Source organism: Hypomesus nipponensis, chromosome 12 (genome assembly GCF_054491055.1).
Source record: "Hypomesus nipponensis isolate SF chromosome 12, ASM5449105v1, whole genome shotgun sequence".
NCBI lineage: Eukaryota > Metazoa > Chordata > Actinopteri > Osmeriformes > Osmeridae > Hypomesus > Hypomesus nipponensis.
In genome coordinates, this window is record NC_140372.1 from 12341085 (window position 1) to 12363172 (window position 22088).

Here is a 22088-nt window from a genome sequence, read left to right on the forward strand (position 1 = left end):
AAATATAATACTGTAACAACACGTTTAGTTATGCCCCGCCTACCTCACGTTCTCTAAACATAGAGCCGAGTTAACAGTAGTACAGTCGACGTCGTCTCTATCGCGTTGTATCTGGCCGACCGCGATTACTGGATACTGGTGGTGGTACCCCTCATTGAAGATGGAGCGAAAGCATGTGTTCTCCGGAATTACACCTCGGTTGTAAATCTAAGACATGTAGCGCAGATTCTGTTTGTCTGGGAAAGCAGTTGGGATTTGATCAGGTAAGATATTTGGGCATCCCGCTGATCTGGGATCTTTTGAAATTATCATTTCAAACAGAAGACGGCGATTTATAAAGGAGATTGAGTGAAATGGATTCAAAGTGTGAATAACTGGGCAATGATCATTGTTACAGTGTTATTCATTCGAAAATGCATTGCAGACTGTTATGATCTTTGACAGCAGTTTGAAGGTTCATCGAACCTGTAGTACGGGACTATTCATCTTTATCATCATTGTTCATTCTTTCTTTAAGACAAGAGAACAATTGGTCAATGTGAAAATGTCAATAAGATTGCCATAATGCCACGTTTTACATGGGTCTAATTGCTCCTTCTGGGGGATTATTATAATTGCCATCTGTGAGGCACAGTCCCACCTCATCAATACGGATTGACAAGTATCTTAATCTATTGGCTGGATAGGATCAATATCTGGTCCAAATTCAAATCTTTTCAACACATTCTATACAGAATGATTTGTTTATTTTATTATACCTTAGTATAATAAAGGCCGATATTAAAGATGACTATAGGCTATGTTGTTGTTGTCTGTAAGCAGTTTTTCACCGTTAGAAATGAACATAATTTTTGCGTAGCCTGAGGCAGGTGTAATTGTGCTGGTGAGAAATGTACTAAAGGAAGGCTACAAAGAAACAAAGTGAAAGTAAATTCCATTCACCTCCACAGTTTCAATCAGGCGTGACATTTTGAACAGTTAACTTTATGTTGACGTGGTTGATGAACTCAAATGTCAACAGATGTCCTGTTTGTCTGCCATGACGGATCTTACTATATACTGTATTTACTCACCAAGTGGAGTGCTCAATCACATCCCCAAAGGGAACATTGTGTCAAATAAACAAATTCGCCAGAGGAAGTAACTAGACATAATTGAAGAAAAGATTACAGAAGTGCCTCACACATATGGTTATAGAATGTCAAGTAACTCTGAATGGGGTCTTAATGAGTATTCATAGATTTGGAAACATATTCAAATGAGCTGTAGAGGTTCCTCCTCCAATAGGATGTCAAGAGGTTACCAGTGTGCACAGCTCCACTGGCACAGGATGGCACAAACTGTAAGCTGTCAAGGTCATTCTCAGTGGCCTTAGTCGGTTTTCATTGGAGAATAATGATAGTGTTCATGACCTTTAAATACAGGGTAACAATGCACTAAACCATAGCTTGTTCGTTATACGTCTTGGTCCAGCAATGTCATTTATCGAGAGAGTCAATCTGACCCGGCAGTACTAATGAGAACCTTACTTCCTACTCCCTTCAACCAATGGTGTACACCTGATTGGGTCTGTAACTAGCAGGAATGGATGCTAGCTAGATGTATCTCAAGGTTTTGGTAAGCAAAAGGCATACTTACTTACTATACAACCATCCAGTGTTCTTAGGTCTGGATGGTTATATAGTAAGTTATGTCTTCTAGACTAGACACCCTGAAGGAGAATGTGTTTTGTTTCTCCTTTTAAACAGAATGAAAAAAAAACATATTGATTGAGGTATCTGGTGGTAGACCACTACCTCCAGTCAGGAACAACTGTCTGGGTATTTGTCCGTTTCCCTCTTTCAGGTTGGTGACTGGTAGACATGTGATGACAGGTGGACAGGTGTGAGTGCCATGCCCCCCCCCCCTCTTGTCATTCCTTCTTCAGTGCCTCCTCACACATGGACACTTCCGTTCGGTGCTAGTGTGCGTTCACTGACGTTGGACCCCACATTTTGCACGTACCAAGTCTGCTCGAAAAATGAGTCTCAAAATATTTCGACGGTTTAACTATTCATCTAATTTAGGAGCTGTGTACCCAGCGCTTTCTGTGAGAGCCGTTTTTACTTGCAACTTGCGAGAGACCTCAGTTACAATCTCCTTTCATTCCATCACAGGCATAGAGGAGAACAGAATGTTACTCTCCTCCCCAGAGAGTTAGTTAGCAGAGAGAGCTGTCTGATAATGTCAACTTGGAACAGGCAATGAGTCTGCCCCATTGGTGACTGTTGCTTGGATACCTTCAAGCAGCCAACACAGTGAGAGACTCATTGTTGTTGGTTAGTAAAGAAGGATAGTCTACTAAAATGTAACATAATTAAATTTTCATTTCAACTTTCCGGCGGAGTCAAAACATAGCCATAAACTTGAAGAAACAGGTGTTGCTACAGGTCATAAACCGTAATGTAACCCGGACTGTGTAAATTAACCTTGTTCTTGTGACAATGCTGTAAATTTTCGAGTGGTTCTCCAGTTGGCTCTACCTATTAAACTTTAACCTAGACGGCATAAAGCAAATTATTTTTAGGCAAACACTGTCATTTCTATCTTTGTCTGAGGAAAAAATCTGCTAACACTTGAAAAGGCCACCAGATTTTAGGACAAAACTTGCAAACCTGCTTTCAAAACCCAGTAAGTGACGACCTTTTCACCCCATTTGTGTCCTGTGTACTTCTGGTACATGGAGGCATGGTCTGTGAAATCTGTGGTATCAACAGCAATCAGGAAACAGAGACTAAAGGTTGACTAAACATCATCCAGTTTAGCAAAGCTGGACATTTTTGTTGCAGCAAAACATGGATAATCATCTTGCCCATATTACTGCAATACTCGTTAGATCCTTAGATCATACTCATGGTCAAGGTCAGTGGTCAAGTTTGTAAATGATAACAACTTGATTATAGATTGCTTTGGTCCTTGGATATTTAGCCTAAATATTTAAAGCTTTTAGTTTGTTAGGCTGACTGATCACTATTGATTTACATTTAACAAAAACAAAAAGCATGAATGAATAATTTTTGCTTTCAGTGAAGTTACCAATTAGATATAGCACAATGTTGTTGCAAGTTTCACCTTAACCCATGTGGAGGACTGTCATGTGATTCTGAATGTTTACATAACAAATAAATAAATAACAAATAACAAGTTGCTTATCAGCATACACGATACTGCCTTTTCTCTCTGTGCCAGTTTCACTACCAAGGAAACAGCATCAGAATAATAGTCTTAGCTTCCTCCTTTAAAAAAACAACAACTTTTAACTATGTCCTGTATGTTTGCTATGTTTGGCAGTGCTGACGTCGTTTGACCATCCAACCTACAGTTCACCCTGCCTTCCATGCTAAGAGCTTAGTCATATCTGTGGAGCATATAAGTGTGTGCAATTACATGCAGGGGCGGGTTTCTAAGTAGCCATTTACCCATGTGAGGAAGGATAATGGAACTGACAGTGCCTGGCAGGATGTGTCATGGAAGATGGAGGATAGTGTTTAGTCAGCAGAAAGAAGACCGGGGGTACGGCCCCCCTCTGCGGACGACCCCGTGCTGTCTTTTTGGAGTGTGTGCCCGCGCGCCAGTGTGTGTGTGTGTGTTTGTGTCTTGCCACTGTCCTCGACCGTGTCTCTTTTGCCAAGCCCGACGAGACCCGTTGTGAGAGCAGCTGTTGTATCAAGAGGGGCAGTGGAGTCCAGCAGACCGGAGCTGCAGATATCCATCAGCTGAATAATACCTCCTCTGTCTGTGGACTCAGCAGGATATGCTGGAGGAAACGTGCTCGTCTTATGGCACTTGTTTGCCTTCCCCTCGATCCCCCTCCGTTCTCTGTATATCTCTTTCTCTCTTTCTGCGTTTCTTTCTCTCCCTCCTTCTCTCTCTCTCTCTCTCTCTCTCTCTCTCTCTCTCTCTCTCTCTCTCTCTCTCTCACTGTCTTTCTCGAGCATTCCTTAAAGGATCGAAATGTGGGAAATTGAAGTGTTCGTACAGTATCGTGTGTACGGATGGATTGTGTCAAACGGGTTGTGTGTGCATCCACAGCTTTTAGGCAGCCGATTAGCACGGCAATGACGCGGTCCTGACACCCACACATTGGGAGGTAGTCAAGCAGTCAACGTCAGACCAGAGGTGCAGTGCTTCTGGGGAAAGATCAAGTCCACCTGATTAAAGACAGATGTCTGACCCCTGACCTGGGTGTCCTGAGCACGGGGTTTCTTCGTGGAAGGAAAGAGTCACTCAGAGCCTGCACATTTGCCAAGTCTACAGTACGTGCACTGACTTTTCAGCTTCCTCTTACTCACTTCACTTGCCGTTTTCGTTTCAACCTTGAGAATATGAAATATAGAAACAATGGATTTTCAAATGCGCTCGCATGCTTTTGAACGACTTGGAGCCCAACAGTCAAACAAAGCTGTCTCTCGCCCCAGATCTGTTTTTACCCAACGGAATTTCATTGTAACCTATCTTCATTTCTCGTTCTCTCCCTCTTGCTTTCAGTGTCTCTATCTTCCCTCTTCCTCCTTTGTGCCCCAAGGACAGTGTGCAGCGATTTCCTGGCAGATACAGATGATTATTTCTGTTTAACCTTCCGTGTCATTCACGCTGGCGCAAAGCACCGGCTCGCTAGAATAGATGAAAGCTTCTTTGAAGCCGTGCTTTGTGTGGGTAAAAGCCCTGAGAGAAGCCTGGTGGGCTCCAGAGCAGGGCTGTGAGGGAGAAGGGCTCAGGTTCTCACTACAGTGCATCTCAGGCCTGTTGTTCAACCCCCCCCCCCCACTCTTCAACCTCATAATGACTTCCCCTAGGCAGTAGACAAGCCAAAACGTAAGCCTCGGTAATTTTGGGATCCATGTGTCACTGCCCTTTCTCTATTCGGTTCTGTTTCTCCTCTTTGTCCCTCTCCCTCTCCCCTGCCTTGTTGGTATTCAAGTGAACAACCCGCCATCGACTTGCAATAAGAGTGGGCCTTTTTCTGCTATTTGGAGAAATGTCCGTAAAGTATGTCAAAGTTTGATATAAAGATGTATTGAGTTACATACATTGTAGATTGAACACAAAGACCCTGTATGTATCTGTTTGACTATAGAACGCTCACCAACAATGGGAGCGGGCCACATTTCCAACTTCCTTCATTGGACTTCCCATGTCACATGACCCAGATCAACCGACCTTATCAGAAAACGTGATCAGCCACCAGAGAAGATAAGCCATGCGCGTGGCTGTTGGGGAGACCTGCAGCCCGGAGAGACAAGCAGGGATGAGAACATTGGCCCTCCAGCACTTGGTTCTGGACAGTGGAACTGACACAGGGACCTCCGAGCAAAGGCCTTTGGCAAAGTCTTGTGTGTTCTGGAAGGTTCTATGGGAGTGACATGGAGAGTCAGCTCATTGTGCCTGCTGCCATGTGGAGCTCCTGCTAGGCTAAAGCATGCAAGGACAAGGACGGTCATTAGAGGCGACAGTAAGAGGTGGATCCATAAACACCCCTTCAGTTTGTTGGCTAATTTGTTGCCAATAAAGTTTTGTTCCAAATTATCAAAGGATTTGGCCAAGAACTGAAGGGATTAAGGGGAAGAATGTGTGCGCATGTCAGACCGCAGGTGCCTGAAGCACTTCACCCACCAGACGAAACCACAGGTTCACACTATGATCTTTTCCAGGGGAAGGCGACCAACATTTTTGCCTCCCATACATTTTCAATGGAAGTCACGTGACAGATACCTGGCAGCACAATCAAACTTTTGAGGCGATGAGCAGGAAGCGAATCGCCTGTGTGTGTGAAAACAGCTTTATCCCCCTCGACTCATTCTTTCAGCGGGGCGGGGCAGGATATGTTTATCTCTTATGTTTTGTTACCATTTTGAAACAAAGCTGTATCCTCATTGTAAACAACCTATTATGGTGAATTCCTTTTAAAATAAATCAACAGAAGTACCTTTGTGTTTTGACTAAGTTTCATCAATGGCAAACACTCTAAGAATTCAATTTCTTACAGGGATACTGCTCATATTCCTGCTCAGAAAGGCGTCAAATGCATTTCTCTCAGTGTCTAACATACAAGTATTGCAGAGGAAAATTATCTTGATCATCATTGGCATAAATATATAGGTCAACAAAGGACAGTTGCTGAAAAATTCCAAGTAATGTACAACAGATGTTTGGTTGTACTAAGAATGTTCTCCCGTTGTTTGATCATGGTGTTTGTTTCATGGTCTGCTACATTGGAAACCATCAGCAAAATTCCCATGCTGTACAGTCATGCCTGAATGATCCACTATTTCTAGGAAACTTGAAAGACCAGAATAACCAAAGCCCACTGATGTCACAGAATTGCCTCATGTTTAGCTTGTCAATATTTAGAAGCATACAAATAGAAAAAGCCACTCGGCTCTGGGAAAATATGTCCGAGTAAGATTTTCTTGTTTGGGTTGACCTTTCCCAGGCCTCACCCTGAGAGTTTCCAGACTGGTCCCAGGGGGCGCTGACGATCAGCCAGCTGCAGCTTGAGCACCATGACCCCGACCATGAAGCAGTGGAGGCGGCTGGTCCTGCTGGGGATGTTGGCCTGGATCCTCCTCTTCCTGGGTCTCCTATCACACTTCCTGGACCTGCGGGTGCTCGCCCCCGGCTTTGCCTCCCCGTTGCTCATCCACCCCGAGATCCGACGCCTTGCCTCCATCCAGGGCAACCACCGAGGCATCATGGCCTCCCCCGTCCTGGAGGCCTCCAACTCCCCAGATAACCAGGAGCCCACCTGGGGGGAACATCCGCCCCAGGGAGGAGCCCATCCAATCGGCCAGGAGGGGTCCCAGGAAGCAGGTCCCCAGGGGGGCCCGCAGGCTCTGGGAGCCTGGTCAGTTCACCGGGAGGGGGAGATGGGCAGGGAGCAGAGCCAGAGCAGACACTCTGTGATCCCGAGTGAGCCGAATGAGGAGGAAGGGAGGAGGAGGAGAAAGAGGAGGAGGAGGAGAGGATGGAACAGGGCCAGATCGGAGAGGAAGACCGCCGACGGTGACGAGGACTACGTGTTCTCCAGGTCCAAGGTCGCCGTCCAGAGACTGTGGAAGGGGAACGCCTCGGCGGGCATGCTCGCTCCGCGGCTCCAGAAGGCCATGAAGGACTACCTGAGCGCCAACAAGCACCACGTGGTCTACAGGGGGCACCGGCACGGCCGGCAGAGCGGGCACGAGGTGCTGTGCCAGCTGAAGAGAGAAGCTCCGGTGAGGGCGCTGGACGGCACCGAGGATCCCTTTGCCGGGCTGGGCTGGGCCAAGCTGGTGCCCGGTCACCCTCTGGAGAAGCTCGCGGGCTCAAACTTCCAGACATGTGCTGTGGTCACCTCCGCTGGAGCCATCCTCAACTCCTCCCTCGGGGAAGAGATTGGTGAGTGCCATGTCTCTCTGTACCTCCTTGACCTCCATGATGCGGAGGAGTGTCGCTGGCAGCTATATTGAGTGCTGTTTGAATCCGGCATCTGGACTTGGGGCCGGCACTGGGTTGCCAATGTACGGGCACGAGTGTAAGTGACACGAGAGGCCCATAATAGCCCGGTTTTAACACCCAGCCTCGCTTCAAAGCGGTCTGAATTGATCTGAAATGAAACTGTAAACATTTGAAAGGAAGGTTCTTTGAAGTGTACAGCTTCACCTTGGTTCCACCTAACTTCTCCCATCACCTTTTGAGATTTTCCAATGAGTTGAGAATAAGATATTTTCCATGGAGGTCAAGGAAAGTTGCACTGCTTTGGGACCAAGTGCTGTGGACTGAGGTTTGTGAAGACGTGATAAGCTTTTTAAAAAGGTTTCACTGCCCCTCTGTGGTTTAAAGTAGTGACTGCCATATCAAGGTCCAAGCTTTTTAGTCATGATTGTGAAGTGATTCAGACATTGTAGAGTGCTCAGTGCTCAGTAGAGGGCACTGTTTACCAACATTAGCGTTTGCTATTTTACAGTGGGGATTTGCATAAGTACCTGGTATTTTCAAGATGGTAATCTGTAAGTCATTAATTTGGCTTGAGGGTAATGACGTGTTTGACTGTATTCACTTTGTGTCAAAATCACATCCTTTTTTTAAATCGCGACTTTTTAATTAAAGCACTCAGGCATTTTAACGGAACGCTGGAGGATAACTTTCTAGGTGAATTGACATTGTGAGGCAGTAAGTCACGTCGTTACAGCATGACAAGGATCCTTTTGACTGGATGTTGTCTTCAGATTCCCATGATGCTGTTCTTCGGTTCAACGCCGCACCCACCGAAGGCTATGAGAATGACGTGGGCAACAAAACCACTCTCCGAATCATCAACTCCCAGGTGAGCTCAGAGGTCCATCATACACTTCCTGTCCTCTTGGGACGGGTGATTGAAATAACAACAGCTCCAGCTGTTCAAATAATAACCCGTCATTGTTCACGTCATTTAAATGTTTAACAATCTAACCGATTCATTTGTGTATGTGGCTACCGCCCTTTGATGTGACATTATGATATTTTCACTTAACATATATTTACCATGTCGGCTTTCTGGTTTACCGCACCACCAGTCAGGAACATTGCTCTGGCAGGCATTTTATACTTCATGTAACTAGTATTTTTTCAGATTTTATGCTGCTGTTTGTATTTTTGTTAACTAGGCACACTGTTCTCTATTGACAGGACAACCTCACTGCTGCCCACTTTGATCAGATTTCGGAAAGATCACATCAAATAGCATCTGGCACATACTCGGAACATGTCCTGAGTTCAGAATGCGGAGCTACTGTCCTTCTTTAGCTGGCCATGTGCAACAGCCCGCCTGGAATTGAACAGTTGACCTTTTCTTTTGCTCCACCGCTGTTGCATCTGAACAGCAGCATGGCTGACTGCCGTTAGGGGGTTCCTTGCTTCAGAATGGACACTTTCTGCTAAGTGGTCCCAACACAGACGATCACCTAGGCTAACTTCTGGTCAGATCTAATCACTCAGATCATTCATATTGACCCCTTGGGTCCCGGAACTATCACTACTCGTATGCAGGGAACATGCTGTACATCTGTGTGCATGAGGCAGTGTTGGTCTGGTTCTCTTCATGTCGGTTTGATATCTCTGGGTGCAGCTCTGACTGTTCAGTTTCCAGTTCAGATTAGCGCCAGCCTCGAGGAGGCAGAATGCTATCATAACCCTTTCATCCTTCCCATCCTAGATCCTGGCACGACCCAAGCATCACTTCAACACCAGCTCCCTGTACAAGGATGGGGCTCTGGTGGCCTGGGACCCTGCGCCGTATTCTGCTGACCTAGCCAGGGTAGGTCTGGGTGTCTTCACTGGCCGTGGGGAGGCTTTTCCTTTCAATCCAGGGTGGCCCAGAAAGCACGTGTCTACCTTTTAAAATATGGATATTTTGAATTTATTTCTCAATGAGACCGAGACAGGATGTGACAAACACAATACGAGTAGGCAGGAGTAGTGTGCATCTTTTCTTTTTGTAGCAGGAAAATCCAAGGCAAAAGTACACAAGGACGAGGTAAATATTCAGAGTTGTGATGAGGCTGAATAACATGGCCGGTATACACAAAAACCAAGCAAAGGCACAGGGAAGGACTAGGTCAAAGATATTCGGGAGGTCAAAAACAGGCTACAAGGTCGAATCACAGAGCATGGTAGGAACAGAAGGCTTAGTACATTGTGAAAACACAAAAGAATACCTCACAGAGAACATGAGAAACGGAACAGAATAAATAGGGTGCTCTAACAAGTGTCAGGTGACAACCATCAAGCAAAAAGAACAACCAAACTGAACACGGAAAATAGAGAACTTTGAACGTAAACATATAAAAACACTAAACTAACATCAGTAAAACCTTTCCAATAATTCCCAAAACAAACAAGAAAACAAAGCAGGGAAAGTGTGTGCGTGTGTGCGTGTGTGTCTGTCGGGGGGGGGGGGCGGCTATTTAGGCCTTCTGGAGCTTTCCTACCCCGCGCAGTACCCAGGCACCCTCCTGATGTGGCTAGCGGCTGTTGTTTACTCCCTGTGAGCTAGCTGGTGTCAGGGTTGTCTCAAGTCTCTGATTCATCTGGGTCACGCCATGGAGGGGTACTTAGCTTCCACGACTGCCCACTGGGTTCTAATGAGGAGGAGTTTAAAGACACTGCCGGGCTGCCAGTCCCTCTGGGGTAAGGAAACTGAAGAACCGAGAGACAGAGCCACGGCCGGGGTGGAAAGACTGTGTTTCTATCTACTGGAGGGCGAGAGGGCTTTGTCTGGATGTGATTGGTACAAAACGTCATTCAGAGGAAGTGTGTGTCGTGTCAGACGCACAAACACACGCACACACATATTCAAGTGTAGGCCAAAGAACACAGCCTACGTACCGATAACATTCATGTTTATTGCACTACCACACACTGAGACACACCCGACAAGGACAAACCACTGGTCCTTAGCGTTTAGATCATAACAAAGTCCATGACTCTGCATAGATGGTCGGAGGATGATGCATTGAAACCGGAATTCTTGTTGAAAACCTGGAGGAGTCTTTAAAAGCCACATTGACAGAGGTACATTGTTTAAAGCATGAACTTTGCCATCCGTCGTCGATGCAATCAAGCATCCAACAGGTCCATTGGCGTCATATAATGACACGGCATTTGTTGACGCGAGATTGGAAGCGAAAGTAATTGTACGACCAGTCAAGAACAACAGGTTAATTTGTTTTGCCCCCCACACAATCAAATGCGTGTGCATGTGCGTGTGCTCGTGCGATTGAGTGAGTGTGTGCATGTATGGGGTCGAGCGCGTCTGTGTTCGTTGTATGTCTGTATCGCTGTGTGTGTTTACAAGGCTTTTTAACATCTTTATCGTTAGCTCCAAAACAGCCAAGTTCTCTTTGGTGGAAAGATAAACACTGGAGATATGTCCTCATGACTGTCCCATAAGCAGCTTTCTCTGTCTACGAAGAGGGTAGAACCCTCACGTTCTTTTGAAGGGAAGGGAGCATCCAGCCCCAGGGAGACCCCACCCTGACACCCCTTGCTCTGACACAGTCCCTCTCTGTGCCTTCCTGTCACCCCCACAGTGGTTCCAGAGCCCGGACTATGACCTCTTCACCCCCTACGTTCAGCACCGACTCCTCCAGCCGGCTCAACCCTTCTACATCCTCCACCCCAGGTTCATCTGGCAACTATGGGACGTGATCCAGAGTAACACCCAGGAGAGCATCCAGCCGAACCCCCCCTCCAGCGGCTTCATAGGTGGGCAGCGACTCGTCGTCTCTGGGCCTTACGGAGGCTTTTCAAGGCAGTATAAACCCTTGGACCCTTCCCACACGCTGTACAGTCAAATCACGCTGGACATGCGGGTATATTTGAATGGTGGCTACATGTGAAGCACACATTAACCTGTCCTACTGTCTGAGGTTATTTGCAAGATTCTAAATGGAAGTTACATGTTTGACTGGCCAGACGTAAATCCTACGATCAATTAAGATGAGGTTGATGCCACAAATATAACATTCAAGGGCTTGAATGTTATTGCCATTGCATCATTCCCAACTGGATTTCTAAAAGGTTGCATGGTCAAGTTTATTAATCATTAATTCATTGACTAATTCCTCTCTCCTCATTTAAACATTTTCTCGGTTGTTCGGAGCCTGACCCCTAATTATTTTTTATAACAATAGGAAGAGCAGAGCATGAAATATTGACCGTCTCATCGGGAAGTAAAAAATGCACAATGAACAATGGGTACATTTCTCAGAAAAACACACCAACAAGCATTTAATTATGCACAGTTGTACTTTTATTGAATTATTTATTTGTGTTGTTTGGTGTGCTGTGAAGTCACTGTACGTTTGGCTCGTTAGAATGTTGACAAGTGTTGAGGCAGACCCCGTTAAACCGAGGGAAGAGGTTCAGGGACATTTTTATTCTCACCATTTGACTAACTAGCAAGGACTTCATCTGATTAGATGAAACGTGTGTGAAGACTGAATAGGAAGGACTGAATCTGCCAGAGTGGGTCTGTGAAAACAGCTGGAGTACCTCGAACATAGGAACTTGAAGAGCTTGTTGTGTACAGTCCTTCTGGCTTCACATGAATACTTAATATCTGTTCTTCTGAATCTTAATTAGTTTGACTTTACTGTTATACGGGTTAGATTATTGCGCTCCCTCCCAAGATCCAAGTGCTTGTCATAAGTATTAGTTAATAAGAAATGAAGCTTTGGTAAGTTAATAAGTCTTATTAGCATATTCATGTTAACAAGCATCTTACAAGAGCATTATTATCTATTAACTAAACCTTATCTCATCTTACAATTAACACTGACTATAACCTTTAGCTCTAAACTTTACTAATATTATTATTTACACTTCTATAGTCTTATTAACAATGATAAGGATCTTATTAAGACCTTATTTCCCATTAATGAACACTTTTTACAAGCACCTGGATCTAAAATGTTCCCCTCGTCTTTTGGATCATAAATATCTCATTCTGTGTACAACCTTTTACAACCCAGTATATCACCATTAGTTTGGTTCTAGCTCTGTCCTGGCTCACTCTGGTCGATTCTTCTCCTTGCATTATTTACGAGTGCTCTTGTGCTCTCATCCACACGGACGAGGGAAGCGTGCTCTTGTGCCCTCTACCACACGGATGAGGGAAGCCTTGGCCTGGTGTCAGAGACCAAGCTCAAACCTATTTCACAAACACCAATCATCAACTGTCATCAACATACATAGAGGACATCGAGTACAAAAAAAGGATTATACCCTGACACTCATTCCACTTTATTAGGAGAATTCACTCCTTGTACGTTTTTTTTTAATGATGATAACGCTGATAAGTGTCTGAACAGAATACCATTTGACTTGACGTAAATAAGACAGCTGTCAGTGCAATTTTGGCAATGCTGAGAACTCAAGAAATGTGAAAGCAAAAAGCACATTTTGTTCAGGGACCATCTCACTGCATTGTATCACTGCAAGACTAAACACAGAGAGACTATATTTACACTTCTACTAAATGATGGGACGATTGACAAAAAACTGGGAAGGGATTGCGCGTTAACAGTTCTAGGTTGACTTCTTAAAACGTTTTGTTAGTGACACTTGGCAACACACGGGAGAGGAGACAGCACCACATGGCTGACCATTGTGAAAAGTTCTTAGGTGACACTGTGCTGTAGACATTTTGGGAACACTGTCCATTACGTACATCACACAAGTCCCTGGGTGTAGAGGACACTTTAAGGCAGATCCCCACATGAAAGATACTTCTACTAGATGAGTCGGTTGACACTTTGACACGTCGTTTTGAGGTTTTGTCAATGACACTGTCTGACAGCTCGCGGCCGTCTTGGAAACAAAAGGAGGACAGGAGGACTGCGCTGGTGTTGTTGTCGCTTTCTTTCACGAACTGGTTTCTCCCGGGGCGTTCCTTCCTGAGGTGATGGGACTGGTGCATTCTGGGATGTTGGTGCTCAGCTCGTTGTGGTTGGTGCAGGGGGAGATCTGCACTGCCGCTGCCACCGTGTTGCTGTACGCGCGACGGTTCAGCTGGATGACTGTGGTCTTGGAGGGCATGGATGACTGGCCATTCTCTGTAGCCCGGGCCTTACAGTGGAACAGGATCAAAAAGCACCTGTAGAACTGGGCAGAGAATCAGAGAGAGGGAAGGGAGGGGAGGGGAGGGGTCCAATGTTTGTTACCAATGTGGGTCCGGTGTGTACGTGTCCATGGGTGGCTAATATTGATTGACCGATTCATTAATGTGTTCCTTGATGCGACTTTGAGATCCATCGCGCTCATCCACAGATGACTGCACGCTGAAGCAATGACAAACACCCGTTCCACTGGAACAATTCAAAGAGAGCTTTTTCAAATCGACCCCCTTCATTTGACTGCGACATTTCATCCGAAAACCTCGCCCATGCCTGGGAGCTGGGGTTAAGAGCGACCAGAGCATGTGAATAGTGTTCCACTCGATGGTAAACAATGACATGGTGTAGTAGAAGCCACAGGGCATGCTGATGAACTATTTCCATAAAGGCACCAAAGTAGACACGAGAGGCAGAATCTCTACCAGAGCAGGAAATGAACACATAAATAAACATGACAAAGGTTAAGGTAAACCAGAGTTATGACACCGTATGAATGTGTATTAGGAGGTTCTTGATAATAAATTGTTAGGCTTCTGTTGCTAGACAGGTCAGTAAGAGGGCATTCCCCCCCATCATCTGTGTAAGGGAAACACCTGCTGTATGAACATGAAGTTCGTACTAAAATGAATGATTTGTGAAGCCATGTTTTAGCCTGCCAGATGAGAATTATCCTGCAGGTACAGCAATAACGGAGAGATTATGTTTGCACGGGATCAGACTCCCCAACTTGTGAGATGTCAGATGGTGTGCAATGATATAAGGCAACACAGCGGTGGATTGCTTTGTACACAGCAACATTTTGGTTGGCCCCACCAAATCTCACTCCAAGGTTTTTTGAAAAGTTGGCAGCGCTGTATTATGCATCTAAAGTCAATACAATCTCCTGAAAATCAGTTCAAGTCTAGGGTAGGGTACATATATAAGGGTAACCTCCCCAGACAGCTGTTAAGAGGAGATCTGTCATTTCATTACATTTACATTTAGTAATTTAGCAGACGCTCTTATCCAGAGCGACTTACAGTAAGAACAGGGACATTCCCCCCGTGGCAAGTAGGGTGAAGTGTCTTGCCCAAGTACACAGTCATTTTGCATGGCCGGGAATCGAACCAACAACCTTCTGATTAATAGTCCGACTCCCTAACCGCTCAGCCATCTGATCCCCCCCCACAATTGCATTTCATATGCCATATGAAAACCTTTTGGTTTGCTGTTTCAGGTACAATCCTGATGATGGCGCTGTGTCAGGAGGTCCACGTGTATGAATACATCCCTTCGCTCCGGCAGACGGACCTGTGCCACTACTACGAGCACTACTATGACGCCGCCTGCACTCTGGGGGCATACCATCCCCTGCTCTACGAGAAGGTGCTGGTCCACAAGATGAACGTGGCTCCTGAACACGACCTGAAGAAGAAAGGCAGGGTCACAGTGCCTGGCTTCAGCGCCGTGGACTGTGAGCCGTGAACTCTTCCCTCATTCTTTTGGAACTCGGACCCCCTGGGTTTCTGTGTAAATGAAGATGACGGTGCTCAAAGTATGAACCTAAGTTAACTGACGGGCGGAGACACGGTGAGTTCGAGCGTCTCTCGCTCCAAGCCTTAGGACCAGGCTCCAATCGTTCTTGGGAGTGTCTTTGTCGGCAGCTGTGGGCCGCAAGGCGGGCGACTTCAGCAAGGGACTGTGAAAGGGATCAAAAGCTGTGGACTTGACTTTCAAAGAGGTCGACAAGGAGAGAAAAGTGTTTCGAATTACTCAGCCCTGAAGTAACGCCTGGTTACTGGCAAGAAAAAGCTAAACGAAACCGTTAGGCTAGCTGTAGTCAACACTGTTAATGGAGGTGTGTTCAAGGCATGAGGGTGTTGTGTTGCGGTGTGTGTTCGATTTAGTCCCACAAGGGGTCTTCTCATTAACACAGAACTCTAGAGCTGGTCTGCACTTTCCTTTTTGAATCATTTAGGTATTTTCCATCAACCCTTTGTTTTCCTACAAGGTCTAGGCCTAGACTAGTTAGCTACACTGTAGCTCATGAAATGCCAATAAAATATCAAACACATTTACAGGTAGCTGGCTAGCTAGCCAAGCATCTAGCAAGATCCACAACTGGATAGAGAAGCTGGCTGGCAATGCTAGGTATCTGGCCTGTGTTGTTTTAGATCTGCTCTAAATAAATGTGTTACAACGTTTCTGTCGAAGGATAAAGAAGGACCTAACACGATTCGAGTCTGTCAACTGTGTGGGTGCGTTGCAATACATACACTTTGAAATATAACAAATTGATTGTACATTACTTGTAGACATTATCAGAGAATAATCCCTTGATGTAAAAACTCAGTAATCTGCAAATTGGCCCTTCTTTGAATAATTCAGTCGTTCCAACCATCACATTTATTTGGATGACGTGTAAATGATGCATGTTTGTTTTAAAGCAAAGATTGTAGGAAATCGTTGTTTTGGAATAGGGTTAGTCAGAAAAGAATTAAATGTTTTTGTATGTATTTTCCTGAAATTGATGGTGATTGATGTGAATTCACAGTTTTTGAAAGATGCGTTCTAGAAATCTAAAGGAAAGGGTAATGTGAATGTATACCTTACATTGTTGATTCGTGTTTCACCTTACTTTGAACCTATGGCGCCAAATCAAGAAATTACAAATAGGCCACAAATCATGCATGCCTTTACTCATCATTTCAACACATTTTTACACACCGAGTTCAGAATTATTAAGTATATTCAAATCAAGTAGAATGAAAGACAGTAGTCAAAAACATTTTTAAAACAAGTACGTTTTTGGATTTTGATTATGAAACTAAGCAAGAGCAATATTGTAACTTTGTCTGTAACTGTGATATTCTTGTTGTGGTACGAGGAAAAACATGTGTGTGGTCATATGAGGGAGAACTGTTTTGTGTAGAAGTTTGTGTACTTAGTGTACAAAGACCTAACACATTTTTAGCAAATCCTTACTGTGGGTATGCGAATAGTAATTGTATTTACTTTTTTTAATGACGCAAGAATGTGTATTACCCGGATGTTTTTTAATGAGCTCAGAAACAGGAAACTCGGAGAGCACAGATGATAACTAGCAGAAGTGGGTCAGGGTAACTAGTGACCCCATCTGGGTCACTAGAACATTATTCAGGAAAGACGGAAAGGTATTGGACAGTAAGAGCAGTTCCTCACTGTCATAGTGTGGGCTGTAAGGTGGTGAATTTACCATGTAGTTTACAGATACACTACAGAACACACAGCCATGGCCTTTAACAACCAACAGATCCATTTGACTGCAGTTCATTTCCCTGGCCTTGAAACAATGGTACAGAGACACTGTGTAAATAGAATGTGCATTTGGTTGGTTTTGGATTATGGAAATCTGGTAAAACTGTAATGCAATGCAACTATTCATAGTTGCTGGGTACTCTAATGAAATGTATTGCCTTCAGCAATTATAATAGACTTGAAATTGTGCCAAATACTTTCTGTGTGAGGTTACTGCCGTACTGCTGCTGCTAATGGTGTCTTGGGAACACACTACTAAACATGGTAAGGTGGGAAAAGCAGCCGTTTTGAAATGTTTGAGCAAAGTGACAGAGCCATGTCAGGAGGAGTATTTGATAGTGATATTATAAAAAGGAAAGCAGAAAAGGGCAGCGACTGAAATGTCGTTTTGATCTGGTGGTGGTATGATCCAATGTGTACAGGATAAGGCCTTAAATATTATTGTCTGGTCTTGACAAAAACCTAGCAGTGCAGTATTCTCATTTGTACAGTGTTTTTCTGTTTTTACTGCTCATTTTGTATAGATCAGTTTGCACTGAACATGATTTGATAGTAAGATTTGTACTTTTCCCATTGTTTTCTACTAACACTGTTACGAATAAAGACGTTATACAGCAGTGTTCTTTGTCTCTCGCCTACAATCTTTCACCATCCCATGTCAACACTGCACTACATATCCCAGAAATGCGGAGGCGGGTCAGATATCCACGTACCTGTTTATTCATGAGGATGTAGATGAGGGGGTTGATGACCGTACTGCTCTTGGCCAAGATAGATGGTACCACACTGGCGACTGGGGTGATAATGCCCGGATGGCCAAACGTGGCCATCATGGCCACCACCCCATAAGGCATCCAGCAGAGAAGGTAGAACACCACGGTGGTGATCACCATGACAAGGATGTGGTACTCTCTGCGCCGGGCCGCCGACTTCCGGAACCTTCCGACCTTAAGCAGGGGAGCAAGTGTTAACTTCTGACACAGCCCTTGACTTTCTCCTGACCCAGTCACTAAAGTGATCTATTCACCGACCATACCCTGGATTAATTGCCATTAACGTGTTCCATTCTTTGAAAAAGGAATGAGGGTTTAGGGGTTCCAAGTCCTCTTTCTCCTCCACCGACACAGTAAAAAAATCATAATGGCAGGAACGCCCCCAAGATATAATCTTAAAAGAACATTTCCTGTAGGTTGCTATAGGTTCTGGAAAAGCTTCTCAACATGGCCATCCTCTTCCACCCTATCCTTCCTGGGGGTGGTTACTCGTGACTGAAGGGATGAAACCATGGTTTCCAGTACACTGCGTCCACCTGTCCTGTCTTATTAGATCAGTGGTTACCACCACAGGAGAGGAGGTATTCAAAGACGGCCCAGCTGAAGTCATGCAATACTTGCAAGACCTGACACCTAGGTTGGGTGCTACACATCTAGGCCTGATCCAGGAAGAGTTTCTGAACACCCATCTCATTAGGAGCTTCACAGAACCGCCAGAACCTTCCTGGGAGCTGGTTATTACGCAGTGAGGAATTTTGTATTGAAGTAATGGGATAAGGCCAATTTTTCCTTGTTGCCAAATCAGAAAGGGGAGCAAAGTGTCAAATCAGTTGGGATTATGTTTTTTGGGGAACAGTACAAGGAACAGTATTCTCTCTGATCTAACTCCTCGAATGTTGAGCTGCTTGGACAGAAAAGGGTAGGTTTACAGCCTAAACAACGACTCTCTCTAACTGCCTTCGCACACGTACACACACGTAGTGTGTTTGTGCCGCTTATCAGTCCAGTCAAAGGAGGCGCAAAACCCTGACCCACTTCTGCTAATCTGGGCAACCGACCAAGTTAAATAACCTCTTTATCTTTCTGACACGTCTGTTTTCCATCTTGTGCACTCAAAACATTCACCATTGCATTTTCCTATTCATTTTTCAGCAGTGACCCTGAAACTACCACGATTGGCTCGTTCTGAATGCCTCTTGTTATCTTTCCGTCGTAAATAGTCAACTCAAAGTACACTGTCGGCAATAATCTGCCCTGCAGACTACTGGGCCCCCTGGAGATACAGTGTATATGGTTGGTGTTGGCACAGATGCTATGTTTCTGTGCCATAAAATGCTGCCTGACCTGCTTGACGGCGTAGAGTAGCCTCCCATAGCAGTACACCATGACCAGGACGGGCAGGCCCAGGCAGAAGATGAACAGACAGATGATGTAGGAGTGCGACTGGGGACTCTGCTCTGTCCACGTGACTGAGCAGCTTGTCCCTGCTCCCTCCAGGCCATAACTACTCCAGCCCAGCAGGGGGGGCACTGTCCAGAAGAGGGAGTAGAGCCAGGCTCCGGCGACGGCCAGCAGAGGCTTCCGGTAATCCGGCGCCCGCTTGTTGTACACGGTCAGCGTGCTGTAGCGATCGTAGGAGAGCACGGCCAAGGAGACGAGCGACACGATGCCTGGCACACGGAAGGAAGAGGAGAGAAGGAGAGAGAGGGAGGGACTTGTGATTGTGCATTTAAAGTCACCAGACTGGATGGTTTTAGCAAGCGACACAGTGACACCTGTTGCATTCATCCCATTCATTGTATGTACTGTTCAAGGTTAACAGGTACAGCAGTTCAGGGTGTTCACAGTCAGGGTAATAGGTAGTCCAGGGTATTGGTAGTCACAGTAACAGGTAGTTGTGTTTTTATTTGTCATTTTTTTCAGAACATCTATACTATAAACTATCACTAATACCACTGAAAACAATCCTTGACAACAGGATTTCTTTATCCCACAAAAAAAGTGCATACAGTAATAGTAATTAATTGCAGTGTAGCGTTCTACATCTGTTAACGTTCTACAGAGCAACAGCAACAACAGATCCTGGCGGTAGATATGAATATCACAGAGAGGGGTGACTCACACACAAAACACCAGCTCATAAAAGCTTTAAGCCTTGACAGAGAAACCTAACACCCAATAAATAGCATCAGTTTAGGCAACAAATGATTTCCGGCATTGAGTCAGCAGTATAAAACCCAGTGCTGTGGATGCATAAGAGGGTAGGTTTCAGTTTGGATACAAACTCCCTGAGGCAGTCTTCACTCCTCGGTGGTCCGTGGGAACAGGAATTGGTTCTGGGAATTGTAATAATCTAAAACATTTGGTCTTGACATGGCCATGTACTATACTCAACATACGTCTCTGAACGCAAAATCGAATTACTCATTTTTGGCGAAATTGTCTTACAAGCATACGTCTTCTAAAATTGACTTTGAACGTCTCTGAATGAAATCACGACAGCCTTGGAGACTTAACATCACATCTGACAAGATAGCCCAAACAACCTGGCTGATGAATATGAGCTTCATCCACAACCTTAAGCCAACACAGGCCAATAACTTGGAATGTGACTGTTGTTATTGAAAACTGAATTTCATCTGAAGCCTCGGGGATGCAGTTATTTACATGACTTTCACTGCCACATCGTTTGTAAAGAGCGATAGTGTTAACAGATCTGATCCATGCTGAAGTTACTCCTACCACAATGGAGTTTAATGGTACATTAGCCAAAAGATTTAGGGAGCTAAATCTGTTTACTTAGTTAAGACACTTACTGTACATGTTTTTATTGTACCTACTCAATCACTGAAAATGAAACAGAAAATGTTTGGGGCAGCATATTGCACACACCGAAAAATCAAGCACACTAGTTGGATTGTCTTCTAAGTACCACGCACTTCCTTCTGAACATCCAAAGGTTTTTTATTTCAACATGAATTAGCCCATAACATTACCTTAATACTTTAGTTTCAATAGGCTTGTGATATGGAGCATAACTGTAATCCAAGACTAAGCCATGAGGGCTGAGTTTTTTCAATCGGAAGGCTTTGATTAAATCCAACCGTCTTGTCTCACTTTTCCTTCAGACACAAAACAAATTATAATTCTGGGAGACGCTTCAAATCAGCCGAGTGTGTAAGAAATAATTAGGTTTTAAGGTACAGTATCACTGTAGGCACACATCACAGTGGAATAGTGCATGATGGGTGATTTTACTTTGAAGTTGATGTCTAATCACCCATCACACCTTCACATCTAATTCATATTTGCTGTATGTAGGAGTGAGCTTCAAAGTACAGTTACTGTAAATAAGTCATGATGCTAAGTATCACTGGGGTGTTGCAATTAGATTTTTTTTCTTCAAACTTTCTTCAAATATAGAATGCTTTCTCATGTACAGTGTAATAACGCACAGCATTAGTCTGGTCTTGTTGGTGTCACTTGCAAACCTGTAAAAATGTACACATGGTGCACAAGACGCAAGAAAAGCAGTGCTGTATGATCTGTTATATATCCAACTTAGGGGCATGTAAACGGCCAAGTTCCAGCGCATTCCTCCTCCACACTAGTCTAGGACACAAGACACGCGCACACACAAACGCACACAAGCTCAAATTGAAAGCACTAATTTTGCTCACGCTACATGAATCTAATTGAAATGTGCACGCACACAATCAAGACACAGGCTTCACCTGAATGGGTGTTTTCAGTTTTCCTTCCCCAGAGTGATATTCACAGCCAAGTCTAACATCTGGGCATTCGCTTCTAGACGTGCTGAATACAAATAAACAAGGCTGAAGTGCTGGCAGCTGTGTCCAAGACATCGTTTAATTAATTACGCTCAAGAGGCATGCAGCTTCTAAGCCTCTTCATTAAATCTGGACATTGCTGAGGCTGGAGGGGAGACTAGAGAGGCCACACCACACCTCATCCTCCCCCACCACCACCCCCACTACCACACCACACCTCATCCTCCCACACCTCATCCTCCCCCACCACCACCACCACCACCACCACACCTCATCCTCCCCCACCACCACCACCACCACACCTCATCCTCCCCCACCACCACCACAACCACACCTCATCCTCCTCCACCACCACCACCACCCCCACTACCACACCACACCTCATCCTCCCCCACCACCACCCCCACTACCACACCTCATCCTCCCCCACCACCACCACCACCACCACCCCACTACTACGCTTTCTTTGAACATCACCGGAGATCTCTTCCCATGGAGAATGGGAGGCTGACGGCTTTAATGAGCACAGTTCACCTTCTCAAAGCTTCCAGTCAATCAACACAATTTCTCGCCCCTTT

The 22088-nt window shown here is 45.0% G+C and overlaps 2 protein-coding genes across 2 annotated transcripts in view; one reads left to right on the forward strand and one right to left on the reverse strand.

The window, feature by feature from the left end:
* Positions 1 to 17568, forward strand: st6gal2b (ST6 beta-galactosamide alpha-2,6-sialyltranferase 2b). The gene is made up of 6 exons (XM_084667823.1): positions 1 to 263; positions 6473 to 7413; positions 8244 to 8341; positions 9209 to 9310; positions 11085 to 11259; positions 14887 to 17568. Exons 2-6 carry the CDS (start codon positions 6543 to 6545, stop codon positions 15132 to 15134), a joined length of 1494 nt encoding a protein of 497 aa, XP_084523949.1. The 5' UTR covers positions 1 to 263; positions 6473 to 6542; the 3' UTR covers positions 15135 to 17568.
* The window catches only part of tmtops2a (teleost multiple tissue opsin 2a), a 16927-nt gene continuing 6648 nt past the window's right edge, over positions 11810 to 22088 (reverse strand). The window contains exons 2-4 of the mRNA XM_084667824.1: positions 19064 to 19389; positions 17660 to 17893; positions 11810 to 13659 (exon numbers count right to left, since the gene is read on the reverse strand). Of these exons, the coding sequence (XP_084523950.1) occupies positions 13420 to 13659; positions 17660 to 17893; positions 19064 to 19389 (800 nt within the window). The 3' untranslated portion in view covers positions 11810 to 13419. The remainder of the gene's footprint in view (positions 13660 to 17659; positions 17894 to 19063; positions 19390 to 22088) is intronic.

What these genes read in the sequence shown, in the direction of transcription:
- st6gal2b (XM_084667823.1), top strand. Translation starts at nt 6,543, where the DNA reads ATGACCCCGACCATGAAGCAGTGGAGGCGGCTGGTCCTGCTGGGGATG. An exon ending in CTCCCTCGGGGAAGAGATTG is followed by an intron (nt 7,414 to 8,243) that starts GTGAGTGCCATG and finishes TGTTGTCTTCAG; the next exon opens with ATTCCCATGATGCTGTTCTT. An exon ending in TCCGAATCATCAACTCCCAG is followed by an intron (nt 8,342 to 9,208) that starts GTGAGCTCAGAG and finishes TTCCCATCCTAG; the next exon opens with ATCCTGGCACGACCCAAGCA.